Source organism: Camellia sinensis, chromosome 4 (genome assembly GCF_055761805.1).
Source record: "Camellia sinensis isolate YWXY chromosome 4, ASM5576180v1, whole genome shotgun sequence".
Classification (NCBI taxonomy): Eukaryota; Viridiplantae; Streptophyta; class Magnoliopsida; order Ericales; family Theaceae; genus Camellia; species Camellia sinensis.
In genome coordinates, this window is record NC_138964.1 from 11,642,925 (window position 1) to 11,666,390 (window position 23,466).

At 39.8% G+C, this 23,466-nt stretch overlaps 1 protein-coding gene and 1 long non-coding RNA gene across 3 annotated transcripts; both read left to right on the top strand.

Moving 5' to 3' along the window:
- Window positions 1-1,744: 1,744 nt before the first annotated feature.
- LOC114267158 (uncharacterized) lies at window positions 1,745-3,792 on the top strand. Its single transcript, XR_014365532.1, has 3 exons — window positions 1,745-2,035; window positions 2,664-2,740; window positions 3,501-3,792. It is a non-coding gene; the product is annotated as an uncharacterized LOC114267158 (long non-coding RNA).
- Window positions 3,793-4,810: 1,018 nt separating this feature from the next.
- LOC114315251 (putative UPF0481 protein At3g02645) lies at window positions 4,811-7,799 on the top strand. Of its 2 annotated transcripts, none has more exons than XM_082922847.1 (2): window positions 4,811-5,006; window positions 6,237-7,799. In XM_082922847.1, exons 1-2 carry the CDS (start codon window positions 4,842-4,844, stop codon window positions 7,758-7,760), a joined length of 1,689 nt encoding a protein of 562 aa, XP_082778973.1. In that variant the 5' UTR covers window positions 4,811-4,841; the 3' UTR covers window positions 7,761-7,799. The 2 variants fall into 2 exon arrangements, with proteins under 2 accessions (XP_082778973.1, XP_082778974.1); XM_082922848.1 differs by having other exon boundaries at window positions 4,811-5,000.
- The last annotated feature ends 15,667 nt before the right edge of the window (window positions 7,800-23,466 follow it).

Below are 23,466 nucleotides of genomic sequence, written 5' to 3' on the forward strand. Positions count from 1 at the left end.
AAAATAATTTTCAACAACAATAAAATCAAAATGTTCCAACCTTTACAAATTAGTCTATACTTGTGTGCATCACATAGTAAGGTTGACTTAATAATCAAAACAAGAACATATAATGCAAACAAGATTCACATCATAATTAGTAGAGGCCGATCTTCGATCGGGTGAGTGGAGTGTTCAATTAATGACCTTCCCCTCTCATACCTAAGTTTTCTAGTCGATACACTTTGGTGATGACGGACTAATGACCTTTGGCACAAGTCACGGGTTTCCTAAATTTTTCAAAAATATTTAGGTGGCAACTCCGAAACCTGGCAAAGCAGTCAATTTTTAGCATTTGATTCAAATATCGATTTTCTGAAAGATTTATCAGATTTGGACTCATTTGTGTTTTTTTCCTATTTCACATTGCACTTGTGAAATCAGATTCAGAACTACAAGAGTCTGAACTATAGGGCTAGTCGTATCCAAAAGGAATACGAAAAGCAAGCTACACTGTCCAGTAGCGAGCTTTCAAGGTTGAATGGAATTGTCAATCTTGCTAAGAAAATGGTGAAGACTGGAAGAGACAAAGTATATCCATTAGTGTATTTGCTCTTGACTTAGCATTAATCTTACCTGTTACAATTGCTACTGTTAAGAGGGTATTTCCAGCTATGAATATTGTGAAGAATCAGTTGCGGAACCGAATGGGTGATGAATGGATGAATGATAGCTTGGTTGTCTGCATTGAGAGATATTTTTGATGGTATTGATAATGATACTATCATGGAAATATTTCAAAAGATGAAAACTCATCGGAGTCAATTGTAAAAGTTTAAAATTAAAAACTTTTTATAATGACTATTAATTTTTAATGTTTAGTATTAGCTCAAAAAATTATTATTATGTTATTGTTATTGATTGAGAAAGAAAAATTTTAAGATTATAATTAACAAATATCTCCCCTATTAAATTCCTAAATTCGTCACTGTCTACCAATGCAAAGAGTCAAAAACTACAATAAAGAGAACTTACAGTGATGATGCCAGTAGGTTGTGGAGTCCAAATTATTGTATCCTTTGAAATACTTCTGGTGATTGTTGAGTGCTCGAGTCGCATAATCAATATTCCGGGTGCAATTCCTCTTCCCAAGACAACACATTTCTTCCGTAGTCAATGGCCCACACTATGGGAGATTTTCTTGATGGATAAAGTGTTGTATGCTTGAGTCCTTGTTTGTTGCAACTTGCAAGAGAAAAGAGCCTTGGATACAGTTCTGCTAAGAACACTTGAAAGCCAGGCATCCATCCATAATTTAATTCTACCTCCATCTCCTGGTTTAAACAGAATTCAGAAAAAGATTGAGAACTTAAAAGAGTATTTGATTAGTGATATTAATAAGGGGATTAACTATCCCCTTGGATTAGTAATCTACCCATGTGGTAGGACTAACAAAGTCATGAGAATGTTGGGATTAGAAATTGAGTGAGGGGATTAGTGAATTTTTAAATAATTGTTAAGTGAAAAATATATTCTTTAGAACAAAAAAATAATTATAATATTAAAAAAATACTAAAAATTAATTTTATATATTAATATTATCTATAATTATAATATTCCCAACAATCATCTAGAGCCAAACATAGTCCTATGTCAAACTCCATTTAGGATATCTAAACCCAACTCCAAACTTGATAGTAGGTGTGACCAAACACCCCATTTCAACACACACACACAAAAAAAAAAAAAGTGCAGATTTTTTTGTTTTTGTTTACATCGTTGTCTACATGCTTTCCTCTCTAACTTCTCTCTCATTTTCCTTTACTTTCTTGGTGGTCAAACACCACACCCTTGCTCCACCCTTACACCACCACCTTAACCCACCATCTCCACCATCGCCGGCCACCTTATCTCGCCGGAAAAAGGGTCCGGTCGGCCGCTCCTTAAATCCATCCGAAAATAGCACAATAGAAGTACCAACTCTAAATTTTTCTTAATCTTTTGAAGAATCAAAGCATAGGGTTTATTTTCTTGATGGATTAGAGGCTTGTAATTGGTAAGAATCTTTCTCTAAAAGTTTAGTTTAAGGTTTTACATATTTTGAGTTAGAGATGATGAAATTTTTGTATTTTAGATCTATTATGATTTGGGGTTTGATTGTTGAATTTTATACTCTCAATTAGTTTCTATGAATGTTTTACATGTTAAAAAATGATCAATTTGATGGTTGTTTTGGAGATTAAGATTTTGGGTTAATCTAGGATTTGAATGTGATGTAAAAATTGAAAATTTTGGTGTTAGGAAATTTATATGTTGAAATTGATTTGATAAATGGTAGATTGGGTATCTCTATGTTCTATGGAGGAATTTTATAAATGATTGAAGAGATTTTACTTAAGTTGTTGAGTTTATAAAAAATGTTGATTTTTTTGACTTTTGTAGTTAATTGATGGTGGTATTGTGCATATAAATTGATTGGATATTTAAAAAGTTACTAACTCAAAGATGTACAAAGGATGGGTGTTGTGGAGATTGGATAAGTTATTTGTTTGGGTGACTTGAAGTTGGAGGAGTTCTTGAGCTTGTCATTCCTTAGCATAATTTATTTAGGATCATTTTTGTAGATGTTGTAATTTTCATTGAAAGCTTTTTCCTAATTTTAGGTCCTATTTATTAATTGTTAGGATTGGAGGAAGGCGTCTCTACCCCTCTTGGGAATTAATTTGTAGAGTCTCAATCTACGCTTTTGCTATTTTTGGAGGTGAGTATACATACCATGGAAATTACCTTACCTCTATCTTTATTACAAAGTTTGAAGATAATTTTGAATTAAAGAAAGTGAATGATACATTACATCATGATATATGTATAAAAAGAAAAATCTATAAATCTATTGAGGCCAATGGTTGAGTTTAAATAAATATATGATTTCATTTGTATAATGAAGCACTGATTTTTTTTATAAGAATTTATTTAAGTTGAGTCCTTCAAATTTTATAATGATGATGATTGAATGACAATGAAACGTTGTACAAGGGTATTTTTTTGATTTGATCATATAACCAAATATAGCCTTTGGGGCCACAAGGGGCAAAATGCTTTGGGGTCCTGGGGACCGAAATGTTTTAAGGACCATAAGGGTCGTTGTATATATAAGGGGTCCCGGGGACCGAAACATTGAAATGAGAATTGAAGTGCTACGTTGACATGAGTTATGTTCCTATGGTTATGTTTTGGGTAACGGTACCGTCACCACCTAAGTTGCGAGGTAACGCGACCCTAAGGCTATGTAGTGGTTCGTATGATAGGCATGAAATCTTAACGTATTGAAAAGTTGTATTTTTGTTTACTTTCATTATTTTTATTTTTATTTTTATTTTGTATAAATTTCAGTCCAATTAAGCTCTTATGTTTATTATCTTTATTTTGAACCCAATTGGAAGGAGCAAGTTTTATAACTCCATGGTATTGGTATACTCATTGGGCTTTAGCTCATTCTTTTGAATAATTTTTTTTTTCAGATTCATAGACTTTTGTGTGGCTCGCCTCAATTTGGAAGACTAGAATTTTTTTGAAGGATCAAATGTGGGCATCTTGTGGTTGAGGTTTTGCTTAGGATCATTCTAGGATGTAAGTTTACCTTCTTCTTTTTTATGAAGGAGGTTGATTGTAAATAATTGCTTATGAAGTTGGATGTATTGATGGATTCGTGAATACTATGTATTATTTTTGGGGAGGAAATGCTTGGGAACTATCTTGTAGCATAATAATACTTTTTGTCTTTAAATAGATCATCTCATATATGTTGGGCAATTGAAATGTCTTATGCACTTTTGGTGATATGGTGATGTGATGTAAGAATTATACAGGAATTGTGGTGTAAAGGTGCTATAGCGTTTGAGGTGCACCCTCTTGGCGGGGTTTTGCCTTGTCAAGATTGGGTCGTTACAATAATATTATTAATCAGATGGTATACAAACAAATACTCTTTATCTTATATTTCCAATCTAAAACTATCACACTAGCAATCTCATCACTCAGTCTCATCGTACTCTTATTCCCCTATATCCTATGGAGCCAAACTAACCTAGAATTGTTACTGTGCAAGGAAGAGATGCCATTCCAAACAGCAGATTAAATGGTCTTAAGCCAAGATTTTAGTTTAGATGAGGAGGAGCAATATTAAGCCAAAGCAATTTATCTAAGCTCGGACCAGACCCTTACCTTTAGCTTAAGACCATTTTAAAAATAAATTTTTTACGTTGCTTTTCAATTGTTAAGTTGGTTTTTGTTGTTTGGACATCTAAACAAAAAAAAAAAAAAAAAAAAAATCATCATCATTTAAAATTAAATTACTAACAAAAACTCTAGGAAGAATCGTGTGATCTAATCTCACAAAATCTTGACAATAAATAGGGTTGAGATTCCCTTAAGTCCAAATATAATTTGAGAAAACTTGAGAGAGTAGTGGAGTCACATGAATCTCATTTCGATTATCCGAATTATTGATGACAAAAATTAAATCCATTTGATAATTATGTATTTTTTTTTTCATCGCATTTATTTATGAAAAGTTAACACTAATAGTTGTTAACACTATGAACCTTAAAAATAGGGTGTTCACATTGTGTATCACGTGTACATTTATATGCTAGGCATAGAATACTCCATTAACGTCTATAAAATCGAATCATGTTCTTCCAATATAGATAAAGTGGAAATTCAAATACCTTTTGTTTTAATTCTTGCACAGTGTACACAAAGATTAGTACAAACCAACTCTATAAATACATATTATGCAGCAAAACACATAAGCAAGGCATCAAAAATTATTTTTTTTCTGCACCATAGCCAAAACCAACATGGCCTTAAACAAACTTTTCAATTCAAGCGAGCAACGATTGATAAGTGAAATCAGCGATAGACAAACCAGCTTCGGCATGGATTCAATTTTTGGTTCAAGCTGTGATAGTGAGAAGCGATGGTGGACACAAGTTAGCAAAATCCTCGAGAAAGATCAGGTTAAGGTTGTTATATATATATTTTATTACATCACTTATTGTGTTCCAACCATTGTGTTAACTACCCACTTAATTCTCAGTTAATTCTGTGGGTTTCACTAATCAAAACAAAGCTTTATTTCTTCAGGTTTTGTTGCAAATTAAATTTTCAAATGGTTACAAGTTTCATAACAAAATCAATACCGCAAAAATATGATTTGAGATGTGACATGTTCTAATAGATTTTTCATAGATTAATTTTTTTAATTTTTTTTTATTTTGGACAACTTTAGTTTGTGACTTAATTTAAGCCTCCTCGTGACCTTGAACACTGGACAATGGACGATGTGAGCAAATTAAGTTTTATCTCGGAATTATTTCACTCTTCAACACTTCATGAGGGGAGGGAAAACAATTTTAAAACAGTGATAATGCAATTCTCAAACTCTCAAAGACTTCTTAACTATCCATTTGTTTCGGTGGAAAATGTTTTCTGTAAAAACAATTTCGGAAAAATCTTCCATAGAAAACTTTTGCCATGTTTGGTTTCTTAAAATTAATATCCTAATAGTTGCATTAGTAGTGATGGTAATGGCGGCAGTGGAGTGGAGGTGTTGTGGATGGTGGTGCAATGGTGGCGGCGACAGTAGTGGGGTGATAGTGGTGGTAATAATGAGGTAGAGATGGTAGTGACAATGACTGTGGGGCGGAGAAGGTAGTGGCAACGACGGTAGTGATGGTGGTAACAGTGGAAGTAATGGTCGTGACGATGGTCTGGTGGCACTGTTTGGTGTCAATTTTCTAAAAATTAAACATTTTATTTTTCGTATTTTTTTACTTTTGGTGAACTTTTTAAAATATTTTAAGCAATTTTTTTACTTTTTAGATACACATAATCTAAATATACCTAAAAAGTAAAATATTTATAAAAAAATATTTTAAAAAATCAATAAATACGAAAGAATACAAAAATGTACTGAATTTTCGTAATTTTTATTTATTTATTTATTTTATATTTTTTTGTATTTAATGAAAATTTTTATATATTATTTTTCACAAATATTGTACTTTTTAATTATATTTATATCAAGTATAACTAAAAAGTTAAAAATTTGTTTAAAATATTAAAAAAATTTACTAAAAGTAAAAAAAACACGAAAATGACCAAATGGAACGTTAGTAAACTCTACTTTGTTTATATTTTCTATCCATTCTATCATAATATTTGTACTAATATTGTGTTTATTGTTTTGCTAGACTAACGGTGTCCGTCCTGTTTCGATCTTTCGTGTGCCTAAAACACTAAGTGCTTTCAAGCCTGATGCTTACATGCCTCTGCTCATGGGCTTGGGTCCATACCATCGTTTTCGGCCAGAGCTCTATGAGATGGAGAGGTATAAGCTCGTTGCAGCAACTAAGGTTAGAAGCGAACACTTCCCAACACGAGAATTCCAAGAACTTGTCGATACGTTGAAGGAGAAAGAAGACGAAATCCGATCTCATTACCACATGTACTTGGACTATGATGGCAATATGCTATTGTGGTTTATGACCATTGATGGTTTGTTCTTGCTCGAGTTTCTTCATACCTGCATCAGCAAAAAAGATAGACTTTCATCATCGTGGTCTAGGAAACCTAACTTGTTCGAGTCTGAAGGAAGTAAATTTGCTGGCCACTCTATTCTCCGCGACGTAGTGATGCTTGAGAATCAAATTCCAATCTTTCTTCTAGGCAATATCTTTGACTTCCTCAATATAGATAAAAATGTGTTGCTTTCTATGGTGGCGGGTTTTTGTAGTGAAGTTTCTCCATTCAAATTGATCAAAAAGGATCTCTCATTATCACAAGTTTATGAGCATGATCATTTGTTGAAACTTCTGTACCATTTGATTGTGATGAATGTGAAGGTGCCCAAGGAAGCCTGCCCTATTAATATGCCAAGTGGAGCTCTGAGCCCAGAGGAGGAAATACACCCGAAAGTCAATTCAGGTTCGCAAATTCTTTGCTCGCTTTTGAAGGTGTCATCTAATCTAAATATTCCTTTGGTGAAAAAAATTACAAAACCCATTAACATGATAGTAAATTTGCCTTGGGCGACTGCAAAAAGTCTACCTGAGGTGTCTAGACTGGCAACAAACCTCGAAGAAGGCCTTAAATCTGAATGTGATCCTTTGGGAGAGGACATAAAAAATTCCATTGTAGAGGAAATAATGATTCCTTCAGTGTCAGCCCTTTGTAATGCCGGAGTGGAATTTTGTCTCTCCAACGGTGATATTAGCATCATTAAGTTTGACAAGAAGCAGAAGAAGTTTTACCTCCCTCACCTCAAATTGAATGTCAATTCTGAAGTAATCATTAGAAATTTGGTTGCATTCGAAGCTTCGATGTCAGACTTCCTTGTTCTTGGACGATACACTGAGCTAATGAATGGGATAATTGATACCGCTGAGGACGCAAAATTGCTTAAGAAAAAGGGAATCATCGAATATAGTCTAAAAACTGATGCTGAGGTTGCCCATCTCTTTAATGGGATGACTAGATCCATTCGACCTTCAAAGGTGCCATATATTGATATCGCCATTGAAGATGTCAACAAGTACTACTATGGTACAAGGAAGGTTAAGGTATATACGTGTATGAAGAAGTATGTGTATGGTTCTTGGCAGATTCTTACTCTTCTTGCTGCTGTTTTGGTCGTGTTGCTAATGGGTATGCAGTCATTTTGCTCAGTTTATAGTTGCTCACGCTTTTTTAACGTGAGCAATGATCTTGGTAAGTGATGTACAATATCAGTAAGGAGCAAATCCATGCTTACTCTCTCTCTCTCTCGTTACTAATATTGTTACCAAATATGTTAGCTTTGATGTGTCTTGCACTTCTGTTTGCTTTTTTTTTTTATCGGTCAAACAAGATCTATATTAATGAAACAAACAAAATATGAAATATTACATCAATAGAGAAGAGCTTAGAGTTAAAAAGTTCCATGCTAGTCTTATTGTTGCTAGTCTTAGTTATCTAATGATGATCAGTAAAATTTTTTGCCGATCATAAAAAGTATGTGTGTAGTCTTGGTGTAATTGTGAATAAATAATGTTGTTTAATTTAATGTGATGAGTGAGTTTTTTTTTTTTTTTTTTTTGAATTTATTGTGTTAAAAAGTTATTTGATAAAAATTTAAGTGTTGAACAAAAAATAAATTGTTTGATATGTATAAGATTAAATTTAAAATTTATTATTTTCAAATTATATATTTTAATTTTTATATTGTGATGGTGGTGGTAGTGGTGGTGGTAATATTTAGTATTTATAAATTCAGTCAGAATTAAATAAATTTCAAATAACTTAAAATTTTCTTAAGTTTTAATTTACATTTTAAGTGATATTAATTATGACTATTAAATGAATTTAATTGATTATATTTATTTTTAAAGCCACATTTTACTCCATTCATACCAGCTTCCTTTGTTAAAGTAACAAAATTTGCCCATAAGCCACCCACTAATGAATGAGGACAAGACCAATTCTATTGGATGTCATATAAAAGCATACAAGTGAATTGCGCAAATCTAGAATGAAATCTACAAAAAGAACCAATGGAGAAAAAGATATGACAACATCCTCAACAACATATTATACACCTTATTTGGTTCAAATTCTAGGAGAGCGGATATTCCCATTTTGGCTGCCGTTTTTTATTGCTTCCAAGAAAAGAGGTAATATGCCCTACTCTTTTATGGTCATCCCGACACAATAAAAAATTTTAAGTTGTGATGACGGACGCAACTTCAATATAAATAATTTGTTTGGCGTGTTATTTTTATTTTTTAATTAAAATAATCAAAAAGCCAAAACACCCAATCATTTATCTTCTCTATATTTTACATGTCTTTTCGTAAAAAATTTAAAAAATCAATTAAAATAATTAATTTTCAAACCAGTTCTTAGTTTACAACAGGAAGTTTTCCATTACATTCAAAGTGAAGATGAACAAAACATTAAATAATATTTTAATGAATCAACTATAACAATGAGTTTATTTGGTATAATTTTTTTTTTTTAATTTAAAAATTGATAACTCAAAAACAAAAGTTAATATCTATATTAAGTAGTTAAAAGATAATGTGATTTCTCTTTTATCTTCAAACGTTTCACATAGACAAATGTTACATGATATTTTTTAATTAATAATTTTCCCCCTCGCTCGTGCCATTGAGTAAATACTACCATTATGAGTATTAGAAGGGAGAAATATATAATATATGGTGTGCACAACTATGAGCATACTATAAAAATTAACCAATTAAATGTAGAAGGTAAAAAATAATAATAATAATTTAAAATCAAGATCCGAAATGATTATATAGAGATATTGTGCATGGATAATTTATTAAGAAAAAAAAAAGGTGTCACACTAACTGTGTGTTTTGTATAAAGTTGATAACTATGAGCAGAGAAGGACAACATAAATAATAATCTGTCAGTTTGGATATAAAATATTTGTTTGACACGTTTGATCCGGATGACCCATTTATAGCCAACAGTGTTCATACCAGGAGTGACCGGATGTAAGCTCCAAATGCCGTTACGGATTAATGCATTGAGTTCCTCAGTCATAGCAGTGCGCCAAATGGGAGATTTGTTGGCAGAAGTGAAACATGTGGGTTCAACCGAGTCGGCAGAAACAGAAGTGGCAAGGAAGGCATTGGGGTTGGTTAACATGTGTCGAAGGACCATGGGGTGAGTTCGGTGGGGAATGGAAGGGGGTTGGGGTGATGAGTTGAGGTCAACTATGAGATTGAGGCCACGGGTGTGGTGAAGAGAGGATGAGGTAGGCATGACGGGATGGGGGATGCAACAGAGGCACCTGTGGGTGGAGCTGCTGCAAGTGGTGAGCGTGGAGGGGAAGTAGCAATGGGAAAAGGTACAAGCGGCTGTAGACGTCCCCGAACGCCCCGGGAGGAACGAGTCCCCCGTTCCGTTCGATATTGGGCTCACTACAGTTCGGACTCTCAATTTGTCACGGTTCTAAATCTGAACCAAAGAGTCCAAATCCGGCAAATCGTTTTAAAAAAAACAGATTTTGAAAGAAGTGCCAAACATGGACTGCTTTGCCAGATACAGAGTCGTCACCTAAATATTTTATTTTGAAGAAATTTAGGAAACCCTGACTCGTTTGCCTATGGCCACGTGTCCGTCATCACCAAAGTTGCCTCGGCTCGGGAACTTGGGTACGATTGGGGAAGGTCACTTCGTGAGCACCCTCGCTCGCCCGATCAAAGATCGGCCTCTACTAACCATAATATCTATTTTTGAAAACATTATGCGTTCTTATTCCGGTTATTAGCCTAGATTTACTATGTGATGCGCACAGCATACAAGTATAGACTGGATCGCCTAAATTGGAACAAAACATTTCATGCTTGTTTGTTTGAAAATGGTTTGATGGTGTTACTGGCAAGTAGGCTAAGACGTGGATTTGCCACCCTCAGGTGGGCTTAGAAAACATGATTTTGCCACTATCTAGTGGGCTTAAAACTCACAATTAATGAATTGTTCCAATTCAAATAACCCAACCTTCACCTACAGGCATTCAGGCAGTTTATATCACATAAGCACATAGCCTAATGGTAAGCATGCTATCATGGCATTCACTCACACGCATGCAAGGATGCTAAAGCGTAAAACTTACCGAGTACTCCAAGCCAAAACAGAAGCTAGGTTAGAAATCCATGCATGATCCTAACTATACAGAAATGTCTAATGCAACACATGCCAAAATGCAACTATAGCAGGCTCGGCTATTCTAAACATGACATATGAAATGCTACAGCTAACATGTATTCAACTTGAAATTGAAAATACAATGCAGTTAGTATGATGCGCCGAGCCCGGTACATGCAAAACAGATGAATGAATGCAAACATGCTATCATACTGTATGCTAATTGAAATATGCCCTAATCTAACCATCATAAGCTGGTAAATAAAAGGGAGAAAGACATGGGGTTGGAAGACATACATCACACACACGCACACTTATTACAATATTGCCCTCACGCGGAGGGTTTGAATAAATAATATACAGTCCCGAATGAATATTACAGTCCAAATATGTACAAAACCCTAATTAATTAACAAATTAAATTAGGAAAGCAATAAATTGGCATGCAAGCCAAGGACTGCCTCAACTCTGCTCCGGATGATGGATGATGCATGCTTGAGTTGCCTTGTGCGGAAATCCACTACGATGCCCCAATTAGCCTCTGTTTGTAATTATTCTCGGGATGCGTGCCAAGCTTCGGAAGGCTGCTGATTTCTGATTTACTGCAATAGAGAGCAACAAAGGGGCATGGCAAAGTATTTTCACATATGTATGCATAACTACTCTTCAGGAAGTGTAGTCCTCGATCCTCGTGCCACCAATCACGCATCTCAATGCATGATGGCCGAGGAGTCGATTTGCACGACTCAATATGAAATGAATGCACATATGGACACAACAAGGCCTAGACTCCATCATGGATAATTCGGAGCATCGGCGACCAGGAATTGAGACACGTTCCGTCACTCGGAGTATGAAACGTACCTCGTTTCCCGTGCTTGGGCTAATTCCTATCCCAAGCACAATGCAATGTGCATGACATGCATGAATGCAACTAATATACAACCTAGCATGCACAATGCTATGAAATGGCATACACAATGCACGATGTAACATGGCATACACGATGCTCTAACATACAACCTAGCATACGCAATGCTATGAATTGAAATGGCATACACAATGCACAATGGACTTACACCAACATAAGTGGACCTCAGCCACACTCACATCGGTAGCCATTAGATGAAAATGAGACACTCGAGATGCGTGCAAGCATGCACGCAAACCGAGGACCGAACCCAAGGCATGAAACATGGTATGCAAACATGCAAGTTTTAGCACTGAAATGTGATGCAAAATGATCCCAAAACATGGAAACATGGCACCCGATGTATGGAATGGCCCCGAAACACAAAACTAGGCATACGCATTGGCTAATAGCTACACAAAACATGCATTATTTGATCATGAAGCATGAATACAGATGCAAGAAAGTCCCAAAACATGCATATTTCCAGTTTATAACAAGTCCCAAAAACGAATGCAAATAGAGCTAATCTATCATGCAAGAAAAGGCCTAAAATAGAGATTAAACACAAAGGGACAGCAGCTGGCCCCAACCAATGAAGAGCCCTTCAACAAAGTTGAAGAGGGGCTTAAAATAATGCACTTTACAGTTTATGACCAAGTCCAAAACAGTGCACAAGTAAGCTTAAAACACTATGCAAAAATAGACCTAAAAGAAGATTTAAACACAAAGAGAAAAAAGGGAGCCTCAAACAGCAAAGGACCCTTGATCAAACATGAAGAGGGGGTCAAAATATGACTCTTTACAGTTAGGGTCGGAGCCCAAAAATACAAGCACAAGGAGCTAAAAAAAATGCAAACAAAGGGGCCAAAAGAGGGATAAAGAGGCAAGTGATAGAAGGAAGTCCCAAACAGTGAAAAGCCCTTCAACAAAGTTGAAGAGGGGCTCAAAATAAGGCAACTCACAATTTATAGAAAGCTCGAAACAGTTTACAAATAGGCCTAAAATACTATGCAAGAAAGAGGCATAAAAGAGGCTATTAACACAAAGTGTAAAAAAGAAGCCTCAAACAGGGAGAAGCCCTTAATCAAACATGAAATAGAGCTTACAATTAGACTATTTTCAGTTAGGGTCGGAGCCCAAATATGCGAGCACAAGGGGCTAGAATGTAGATCAAAATAAAGTAATAAAAGAGGAAAAGAAGACTTACCCTTGAAGAACCAATCTTTGACAGCCTTTGGACCAAGTTTGGGGACTCTTAAGCTTTGGAAATGGCCTTCAAGCTGCTGGAATGGAGTGAGGAGGAGGGGTGCTATGGGTTGTAGAGTAAAGGGTGTAGGAATGGTCCAAGAACAAAAGGGTTTTGATGTTTGGAATAGAAGGGAAGAGGGATTGAATGCAAGAGGCTTAGAACCAATTTTTTTTTAACACTGAAAACACAGCTGGGGGTGCTGGTTATATAGGCAAAGGAGTGGAGGAAAATGGGGGAAAATGAAATTCAAATTTCCTCCCAAAAATAGGCCTAAAAGAGAGATAAAGAGGCAAGTGGTAGCTGCTGGCCTCAAACTGAAGAGAGCCCTTCAACAAAGTTGAAGAGGGGCTCAAAACAAGACATTTTACCATTTATGACCAAGTCCGAAACAGCTCAAAAATAAGCCTAAAATACCATGCAAAAATAGGCATAAAAGAGAGTTAAAGAGGCAAGTGATAGTAGGAGACCTCAAACAGCAAAAGGTCCTTAATCAAACATGAAATAGAGCTTAAAATAAGACTATTTTCAGTTTGGGTCGGAGCCCAAAAATGCTTGCAAGCAAGGCTTAGATATAGAGCAAGATAGGAACAAAAAAGAGGGAAAAGAAGCTTACCCTTGAAAACCAATGGACCAGCAGCTCTTGGTCTGAGAAATGGTGCTCCTAGGCTCTGAAAAACAGCTCCAAGTTGTTGAAATGGATGGTGGTGGGGTGTATACCAAAAACCGGAGCAAACGGAGGTGGTTAAGTGGTCCCGAACCGAGGCACACGGCCGTCGGCTCCGAAAAACGGGAAACCGGGCTCCAAACGAGAAAAATGGCCTACGACTACGAAACGTAGCCTACGGCCACTGAGAGATGATCTACAAGACCTCTCCCTCCCTTCGTGAAGAGAAAACAGTGAAAAGGGAGCCTGGTTCGCAAACCGAGGCAAGTCACGAAAGAGCCCCGAAGTCCGGAGGCAAGGCTCGCAGCCGAGACTCTGAAACTTCTGAACGAGCACAATATGCACCATCACCGAGTGCTCAGTCGGTGACGTCAGAGTCTTAAGGTCGGTCAAAAATGGGGTGTCTACAGTTGCCCCTTTTTGACAGAACTTAAAAGTTACACGTGACGGGAGTGAATGTCACAGCCCAGAGACGACCCATTTTTGACAAGGCCGAAGACTTAGACAAACAGGCAAGATAACAAAGATGTGCCCGCAGGCAGGGGGTAAGATGCAAAATGATATGCAGGAAGATTTTGATAATTGGACTTATACGCTACGCGAAGCCGGTTTGAAAATTGAGGATTCATACAATGCACTGTAATGTAGTGGCTAAAATGCAATGTAATAGCTAAGAGGTAAAAGTACCTTACAGGGGCAATTGGCAATGACTTACCTCATGCTGCTGGGGATCTTTCGCTTCTCCTTGGTTGAACCACAGGTACTACTTTACTCCCTGACTCTGGTCGCAGTTTTCCCTATTCTCCAACAGGGTGACAGACTAGGTTGGTTCAGTATCCAGAATTAAGGCGCATACACATGCTATCTCAATCTATGGGGCTGCCATACAGATTTCAAGCCGAGGATATACCCCTGGGTATTTAAACCAGACTTTAGTCTCGGAAATCCCGAACATTTGTGTTCTAGGCATGAGCCATTCGAACTCTAGTTTCCACTGTCTCAGTTGGTCTCCTAGGAACTCACTACTAGCACAAGCAGGTAGCTATACCAGACAATCGAAAGTCGTTCGTGCGCGACAAACACCAAAGGAATTGCACGTTTAGAGGATTTAAGGTTTCCTAGACCGGGGAGTGCACTTGACAGTGCGAATAAAGATGCAGGATTTAAGGTCTCCTTAGACAGGAGGATTTAAGGTCTCCTAGACCAGACAGTAAAATAGATACGATGTAATAGATGTGGTGCAATAGATGCAAAGGGTGAACACACGCCAACCACGCTAGACTCGTGAGTAGAGGAAGAACAAAGAAAATCAAATCAGGAGCGCGTTCCATGCACCCTAAGATAAATTCCAAACGCGCTGAAAACGTGTGAGGGAAAAAGAACACTCTAACCACGCTGAAATCGTGAGAAGAGGTCCAAAAACAATTGCTCAAGTGCGCACACAATGCAACTAGAGATAAAATCCAAACACGCTGAAATCGTGTGAGGAACGGGACACTCAAACCATGCTGAAATCGTGAGAGGAGGTCCAAACACAAACTGCCCAGCGCGTCTACAACGCAACCTGGGATAAATTCTAAACACGCTGAAATCGTGTAAGGAAGGGGACACTCAAACCACGCTGAAATCGTGAGAAGAGGTCCGAAAAACTGCTCAAGTGCGCACACAACGCAACCTGAGATAAAATCCAAACACGCTAAAATCGTGTGAGGAAGGAGACACTCAAACCACGCTGAAATCGTGAGAAAAGGTCCGAAAACAACCGCCCAGGTGCATACACAACGCAACCTGAGATGAATTCCAAACACGCTGAAAACACATAAGGAATGGAACACTCAAACCACGCTGAAATCGTGAGAGGAGGTCCAAACAACAACCGCCCAGGTGCGCACACAACGCAACCTGAGATAAATTCCAAACACGCTGAAATCGCGTAAGGAATGGGGCACTCAAACCACGCTGAAATCGTGAGAGGAGGCCCAAACAACAACCGCCCAGGTGCGCGCACAACGTAACTTGAGATAAAATCCAAACACGCTGAAATCATGTGAGGAAGGGGACACTCAAACCACGCTGAAATCGTGAGAAGAGGCCCAAACAACAACCGCCCAGGTGCACGCACAACGCAACCTGAGATACAATCCAAACACGCTAAAATCGTGTGAGGAAGGGGACACTCAAACCACCCTGAAATCGTGAGAAAAGGTCCGAAAACAACCGCCCAGGTGCATACACAACGCAACCTGAGATGAATTCCAAACACGCTGAAAACGCGTAAGGAATGGAACATTCAAACCACGCTGAAATCGTGAGAGGAGGTCGAAACAACAACCGCACAGGTGCGCACACAACGCAACCTGAGAAAGTCCCGGAGGACAACGATTCTAAACGCAGCACAGCGCAAAAGGATATAAGATAACACAAGATGCAAATAAACGCAACAAGTGCGATGATACAATACATGTTACAAGCAATGTAGAGCATGATGTTTAGGGAATGCAATGAATAGACAAAGCGGCACTCTAGAAAGCACCTTATGGAGTGAGTGGCGATAAACCGCTTTACTCTGACGGGGAACGGTACTCAGGGAGAGCACTTATGATCGCCATTCTGGCTTGAAACAGTGAAACAGTCAACACAGTATTCTGTTCAATTTGAACACACAGCTCGTATCGGCATACTGCTTATTCTGAACACGCAGCTCATAACACAGTATTCGGTTTACTCGGCACACAGCTCAGTCTGAACAGATAGTCCGATCTGAAAAGATGTGATGTAAAAACGGAACCTGTAGAAGTTGAAACAAACTCGGATGCTCCAAATTTTCCCTCTTTTCTTTTACTTTGCAGTCTGGAACCCATATAGCTTCAGATAGGTCCTGGTTTTACTGTTCTCACATGACCTGGGTAGAACCCTGCGTTTTTTTTTTTTAAAGAATAAAATCTTGTTTTGCACAAATGTAGAGAACGACACGGCACTCCTAAGCACAAACGATTCATTTTGAAATTGAGAAATGAATTCTTAACCGGGTATTGAGCCTACAACTGACCACAGCCAAAAAGACTGAACAATGAAAAACAAAAGGTAAACAACCTAAACACATCGAGACACACTCAGAACGATTCAAAGCAAGAATTAAGACAAACAAAACAAAAGACACGACACACAGACGTGTTACCAAGACGAGAGACCTCTCAGTTCGCGAGGAGCCAGTTTCTCCGGGTATTGTTTCCCACCCTTTCTTATTTGTGATTCTCACATCACTCGGCCCTCAGGCTCGGCTTTTCTCACAAAACCCTTTTTCTCACTTTTTCTCTCAGCGCACATCTCTCTATTCTTTAATCTCTCATTTTTTATCCCTCCCCTGGGTGGTTGATGGATAAACAAGAAGTTGCGGGCTCTTGCCCCTAGCATTCTGCTAGATTCTCTTTCTTCTGCACACAGCTAGTGAATTCCTCCCACAGAGGAATTGCGCTACAACTGGGTGTGTAGCAAATCTGCAGCTGACATTGGCTGTCGATGCTCTGCCGGGGAGTTTGGATGTGGTTAGATCTGCCCAGATAAGGGAGTGGGATATCTTGATCCATTCCAGTTCGTGCTTCGCACTCGGCTTGATACCTCGTTGCTTGGAGGATGAGAGAGCTTTCAGCTCATTTGTTGACAGTTTTAGTCGTGCCCTTTTCTGGTAGGGAGAGTGCCCTTCTTGGCCAGTATGGTGCCCTTTCTAGCAAATGCACTGACAACGGGGGGGAAAGACAGGAAGCCTAACTCAACTATGTCCCTAGTTCATTATTTTAACCATTTTTTGTTTTTGACGTTCTGCTAAAACAATTTTGACCAACATGAGAGTTAGATTAACACACTTGTTCGATTTTTGATTTGAAATCATGCAAGTAAGGTTATGAGCACTGAAAATTTTCCTTTTTTGGGTCCAAGAAATGGTCTAGTTTGGGAAAATGAAATAATTTTCGAGAAATTAGTCAACCTCAGTAAAAATTTTGAAAAACTATTTTTGCAAACGGCCACTGCTCAATGAGCACGGAACCTAGTCTTGAGATGCACAACCTCATATCCGAAGGAAAATTGCCCCTTGCCTGAAGGACACTGCATGGCAACGGAAAGTTGCCTCTTGTTTGAATGACGCCGCAGCATACTGAATGGCAACAAAAAGTTACCTCCTGTTTGGATGATGCCACAGCGCATTGTAATCAGTCCTCAGAGTGACGATCATAACCGAACCCTCGGATACAGAGAAGGCAAAGATGATCAAAACCATTACATGGACACAGTCGATTTGGATTGTTTTACGGCTGGACTTCAGAATGAAGTTGCCTACGTATCCCAAAGATGGGAATCAAGCCTTACGTAGTTCGGGGGTTAAGGTACACTCGGGTATTAACCTCTCTTTTTGCGCTCTAACTTTTGCCAAGGCCGTCCTTCTGGGTTTTAAACCTTGCGAGCTTTGTTTCTCTTTTCATTTTTTTTCTTTTTCTCTTTTTTTTTTTTTGTTCTTTGCATTTTTCTTTTTTTTCTTTTTTTTTTTTGTTCTTTTTGTTCTTTTTCTTGCTCTAACTTTTGCCTGGGTCGCCCTTCCAGGTTTTTGGCCCAACGAGCCTCTCAAGCGTAAAAGTGTAGCTTGGTCTATGTCAAATGGTTCTGAGATCTCGAATCCATCCGAATCCAAGAGAGTGGCTGCTGTTCACTGACGATGTAGGAGTCCATCCAACGGGGGCTGAATTTGCCCCTAGTGTTGTGGATAGGAACTTGGTTGTCCTTCAGCAATGTCTTCTTCTTTCCTCCTTTCTGGGATTTGGCATTCTTATCGATCTTCGTTGATTTGTGGAACGATCCGTCTTCGGCTCTTCGAGCACAATCTGGCATCTTTCGCCTCTAGTTCGAGTGGTGCTTCTGATCTAGCTTTACAAGCTTCTTTTGACGACATCTGATCTTCTTGATCTGACTTCCCTGCCGCTAATTCATGGGCTGCTTCGACTCTGGCGACTCAGGCCTCACATTGTAGTTGACCGTTGAACGTTCTGAATTCAAGTTCAAGGTTTTGAAAGCAGGGGGGTCGAGTCTCGAGGCTGAGAGCGATCCTAAGCTGCACAATCTCAAGAGCGATTCCACACAGGTCTTCGCAGGATCGCGCAAAACATTTTTTGAAATTTTTTTAAGAAAGCGACCAGTCACTTGCGCTGAAGACAGTGTAGAACCAATCTTGATCAAGCTAGGATCCTTCCCAGTACTCACACTAACAAGCATAATCTCAATCATTAAGGGCTTAGCATGCCTCTCTTTCTCTCAATTTGATCAAAGTTTTGCAAATCCCGAGGAATTCCTTCCTCTTTGTTTTCATCACAATGTTCAAAAGGTTTTGAAAAACTTAGGTCAATGCAATGATCTTCAAAGCACAGAAAAGCAGGGAAAAGCACTATCGTTTCATTCAGAACTTTTGGCACAAATGGCACAAGGCAGAAGCGAACACAAGAATGTGAAAATCACTACTGTTCATTCAAATCTGTTGGCATTACTGGCTCCAAGACAGAAATAGACTCAAAAGAAAGTAAAACGACAAACACAAAACAAAACAGTGATGCCCGAGGTAACACCCCCGGAATCACCTGACTCTAACAAAACAAGACTGACTCGGTACAACAAGACAGACCCAACTGACTCAGTAAGAAAAGACTGACTCTGTACAAAACAACAAGACTGACCCAATACCCAAGTCAGACAGTACAAATTAACAACATTCGCAAATGTACTCAAAACAGTGCATGTCATTCCTACGTCTGGAGTTAATTGAACGCCACCCGCAGCTGGTTCATCCCCCGATCACATTATCCCCCAAGTTCACCAATCTAGTGCCGATAGACTTTGTAGGACCTGACGTGAAGATGACCTTTTTATCAATCAGATCTTGTATTTCATGGTGAAGACGAAGACACATGTCAGTGTCATGGCCGGCTTGTTGATGAAAGACACAGTACTTCGCCGGGTTGTGGGAGAGAGGAAGTTTATTCAGTAATGGCCGCGGCTCCAGGGGCTTCAGATGCCCCTTTTCGATTAGGACCCTCAGGGCCGTTGACAGAGACATGTCCAATGGGGTGAACACCCTCTGGCCCCGAGGTGGGTATTTGGCAGGTTGTGAGCTGGTTGTGTTGGATGTACCGGCGAAAGGGTCGGTCGGTGCTGACTTTTGATGATCTCTTCCGAGTGTAGGATTGGAGTTGAAAGGGGTGTTTCTGGTACAACATCTCTTGTCTCGGCTTGCCCCTTGATTCAGACTGTCCCCAACTTGAGTGGCAAAAGTATCATCCACAGTTTTTGTAACCACTGCAAGCACTTGCTGTTTGTTTAGTCCTTCGGCCTTCAAAGCCTCAACAGCCCGTTGAAGGTGTTCATGGGGATCCATGTCCGCCCCTATCTTGTTCTTTCCACTCGCCTCCACTTTGCCAAGGGATTGGCATTCCTCAAATACAGCCCGTTCCAAGACTGGGGAGCCTTTTGACATGAACTCCTTGGTATGTGATGTGGTTGATGACGGAGCCGATGTCCCGGAGGCCAAATCTGTCACAGTTCTCTGAAGATCTTCGATCATTCTCTTCAGCTCAGAAGTAGTGGGTTCACGGGTTTGAGATGATTGGGGTCCAGGTGCATCCATCATGCATAAGTCCATGCTTTCTGGAATGAACACCTCAGGCTTGGGTAGATGGGCTGGGGTGATGTATATGCTGGGGTCGAAGGTGGATAGTAGTGTATGGATGAGGTTGAGGTGGGGAGGTGACGAGTCAGTACTATCTTAAGGTCCTTTGGGTGGAGCTAGGGTCTCTTCATCAATAAGATCCTAAATCTTATGACGGAGGCGGATGCAACGGTTCGTATCATGACCGTGTTGTTGATGATAGGCACAGTATTTAGTTGGGTCATATCTTGGTAAAAGAGGATTTGGAAGGGGTTGGGGTTCTAGGAGTTCTAGGTGCCCTTCTTCTTGCAGCTTTTTCAAAGCTTGGGAGAGACTCATGTAAAGAGGATGGAATTTTCGGGCTTGGGGCCGAGTTGAAGTGGTTGGTTTTTGGTCATTGAGGGAAGTGGTGATAGCGTCTACTTCTGAGCATTTCGCAGCTGTGCTACCATCAGTAGTAGCATTGGAACCGCGAGCAACATTCCTCGTCGAAGGCTCATTATCTTCTGCAAAGATCCCTTGTCTGATGGCATCCTCGATTTGAACTCCCATTTCATGAAGGACTGGAAAGGTAAACAGAGGTAGAATGACCATCTTTTGCAGCAACTTGCCATGCAGATTCCGAACAATCATCCTGATCTGATCTTTGTCGGAAGGCCTTGTAGTCATCATTGAGGCCTTTACTCTCCATCTTGTCACGAACTCTGAGAAACCCTCCTTTGGCTCTTGGAGGGTGACTTCGAGATCACGAGTCGTGACCTCGATCTATGTGTTGTAGGAGTATTTAGCAATAAAGGCCTCAGCCAACCCTTCCCAGTTCTGTTTCACAGAGTTCTCTAATTTTGCATACCAGATTGCGGCTATCCCAGACAAGGTTCGGCCAAATAGTGACAATTTCTGGGCTGTGGTCAAACCCATTGGCCTCAAGATATCAGAAAACAGTTGGAGGTGCACCATTGGGTCTTCAGAGCCATCAAATTGATCGATATGCGGCATTTTGAACCGCTCTGGCAAGGTCACCACTGAGTCGGTATAACCATCCTCTATATCAGGAATAGAGCGGGCCCCCTAAGACTTTTTGAAGAATTTCTCAAGCTTGCTCACTTTCAATGCTGTGGGGTCCGTCTCGAACTCAAAGGGGGAGTCTGGCAGGTTGGTGGTTGTTTCAGATAGCTGGGGTAGCACCGGGGGCGGAGCTGGCCCACCTGGAATGTCCGTATCATCCTGGACGTGGGTTGCCTCCCCGAGTATGGGAACTCTTGGTGGGGGAGGAGCCTGGTGTGAAGTAAATACTCCAGTTTGCTGCTTTAACCTGGCAATTGTCTTTGCCTGTTGGGCTACGACCACGGCCTGTTGCTTGGTGAATTCCGCTTGACGGACAGCATCTTGCTACATGGTTTTCATACTATCCTGGAGTTGGCGCGCCATCTCTTCCAGATCTGACATATTGTCCTGATCTAACTGAGCAACTGGTATACCTGTGTCTGCAGTAGGCTCCGAAATCTCAACCTGGTTGTTCAAAGACCACTGAGCTGGTAGCTGCTGTACTGGTGGTCTGTGCCTGACCGACCTTTTCACCCTACCTCTAGTAAAGGAACACTGATTGCCTTTGAACTGAATCTCTGACCCGACAAAGTCTATCAACACAAGTTCGGTGTACCCGGGGGATATTGGAGCCCTCTGAAGCTATGGTTCCCAGACTACCTAGTAAAGAGAAAACATGCAGCATCTTAGCCCGATTTCACGATAACCCATATGAGCAGAGTTGAATGATTGTGCCTCCTACAGAATTCTACCCAAAATTCTGCCCGTAAACTGATACCCTCAGGTGAACTGAATCCCAAAGTACTGAATTGGTGCCCGCAGGCCTGATGCCCAAACTTGTAGACTGATACATGCATTCCTATAGAGACGCACTCTAAAAGCACATAGCAGACAAGTGAGAGCCAAAACACCCCTATGTTGGGGTAGGGTTTCCCTGTCCTATTTTGTCAAGAGCTAGGGTTTCACTACGCACGCAGCGGTTTCAAACAACCTACGATCGGGTAAGCAACCTGTCCTTGCTTGGAATGGTCACTACGGATTCCGAATTTGCACTAGGTCGAATTGTCAAAAGGGTGCCCCGGTAAAACCGGGGTTTGTGTTCCCATACTGGCAGAGCCCACAACCGGTCAGCCTTATGGTCATGCCTTGACAAGACAAGCCTCCAGCAAACCGTTTAGGAATAGCAGATGGCAAACACGGTGTCCTAGGCGTACCAATGCAAATGCAATGCAAAGAAACACATAAGTGTAATCAAAACAAGATATCATGAGTTCGAGTCAAGTTCTCTAAATCCCCAGCGGAGTCGCCAGAAACTGTAGACGTCCCCGAACGCCCCGGGAGGAACGAGTCCCCCGTTCCGTTCGATATTGGGCTCACTACAGTTCGGACTCTCAATTTGTCACGATTCTAAATCTGAACCAAAGAGTCCAAATCCGGCAAATCGTTTTGAAAAAAACAGATTTTGAAAGAAGTGCCAAACATGGACTGCTTTGCCAGATACAGAGTCGCCACCTAAATATTTTATTTTGGGGAAATTTAGGAAACCTGACTTGTTTGCCTAAGGCCACGCGTCCGTCATCACCAAAGTTGCCTCAGCTCGAGAACTTGGGTACGATTGGGGAAGGTCACTTCGTGAGCACCCCCGCTCACCTGATCAAAGATCAGCCTCTACTAACCATGATATCTATTTTTGAAAACATTATGCGTTCTTATTCCGGTTATTAGCCTAGATTTACTATGTGATGCGCATAGCATACAAATATAGACTGGATCGCCTGAATTGAAACAAAACATTTCATGTTTGTTTGTTTGAAAATGGTTTGATGGTGCTACTGACAAGTAGGCTAAGACGTGGATTTGCCACCCTCAGGTAGGCTTAGAAAACGTGATTTTGCCACTATCTAGTGGGCTTAAAACTCACAATTAATGAATTGTTCCAATTCAAATAACCTAACCTTCACCCACAGACATTCAAGCAGTTTATATCACATAAGCACATAGCCTCATGGTAAGCATGCTATCATGGCATTCACTCACACGCATGCAAGGATGCTAAAGTGTAAAACTTACCGAGTATTCCAAGCCCAAACAGAAGCTAGGTTAGAAATCCATGCATGATCCTAACTATACAGAAATGTCTAATGCAACACATGCAAAAATGCAACTATATCAGGCTCGGCTATTCTAAACATGGCATATGAAATGCTACA

Bases quoted from the DNA above. Each gene is read 5' to 3' on its own strand.
- LOC114315251 (XM_082922847.1), top strand. From the start codon at position 4,842: ATGGCCTTAAACAAACTTTTCAATTCAAGCGAGCAACGATTGATAAGT. The intron at 5,007-6,236 runs GTTGTTATATAT...TTGTTTTGCTAG, and splicing joins TCGAGAAAGATCAGGTTAAG to ACTAACGGTGTCCGTCCTGT.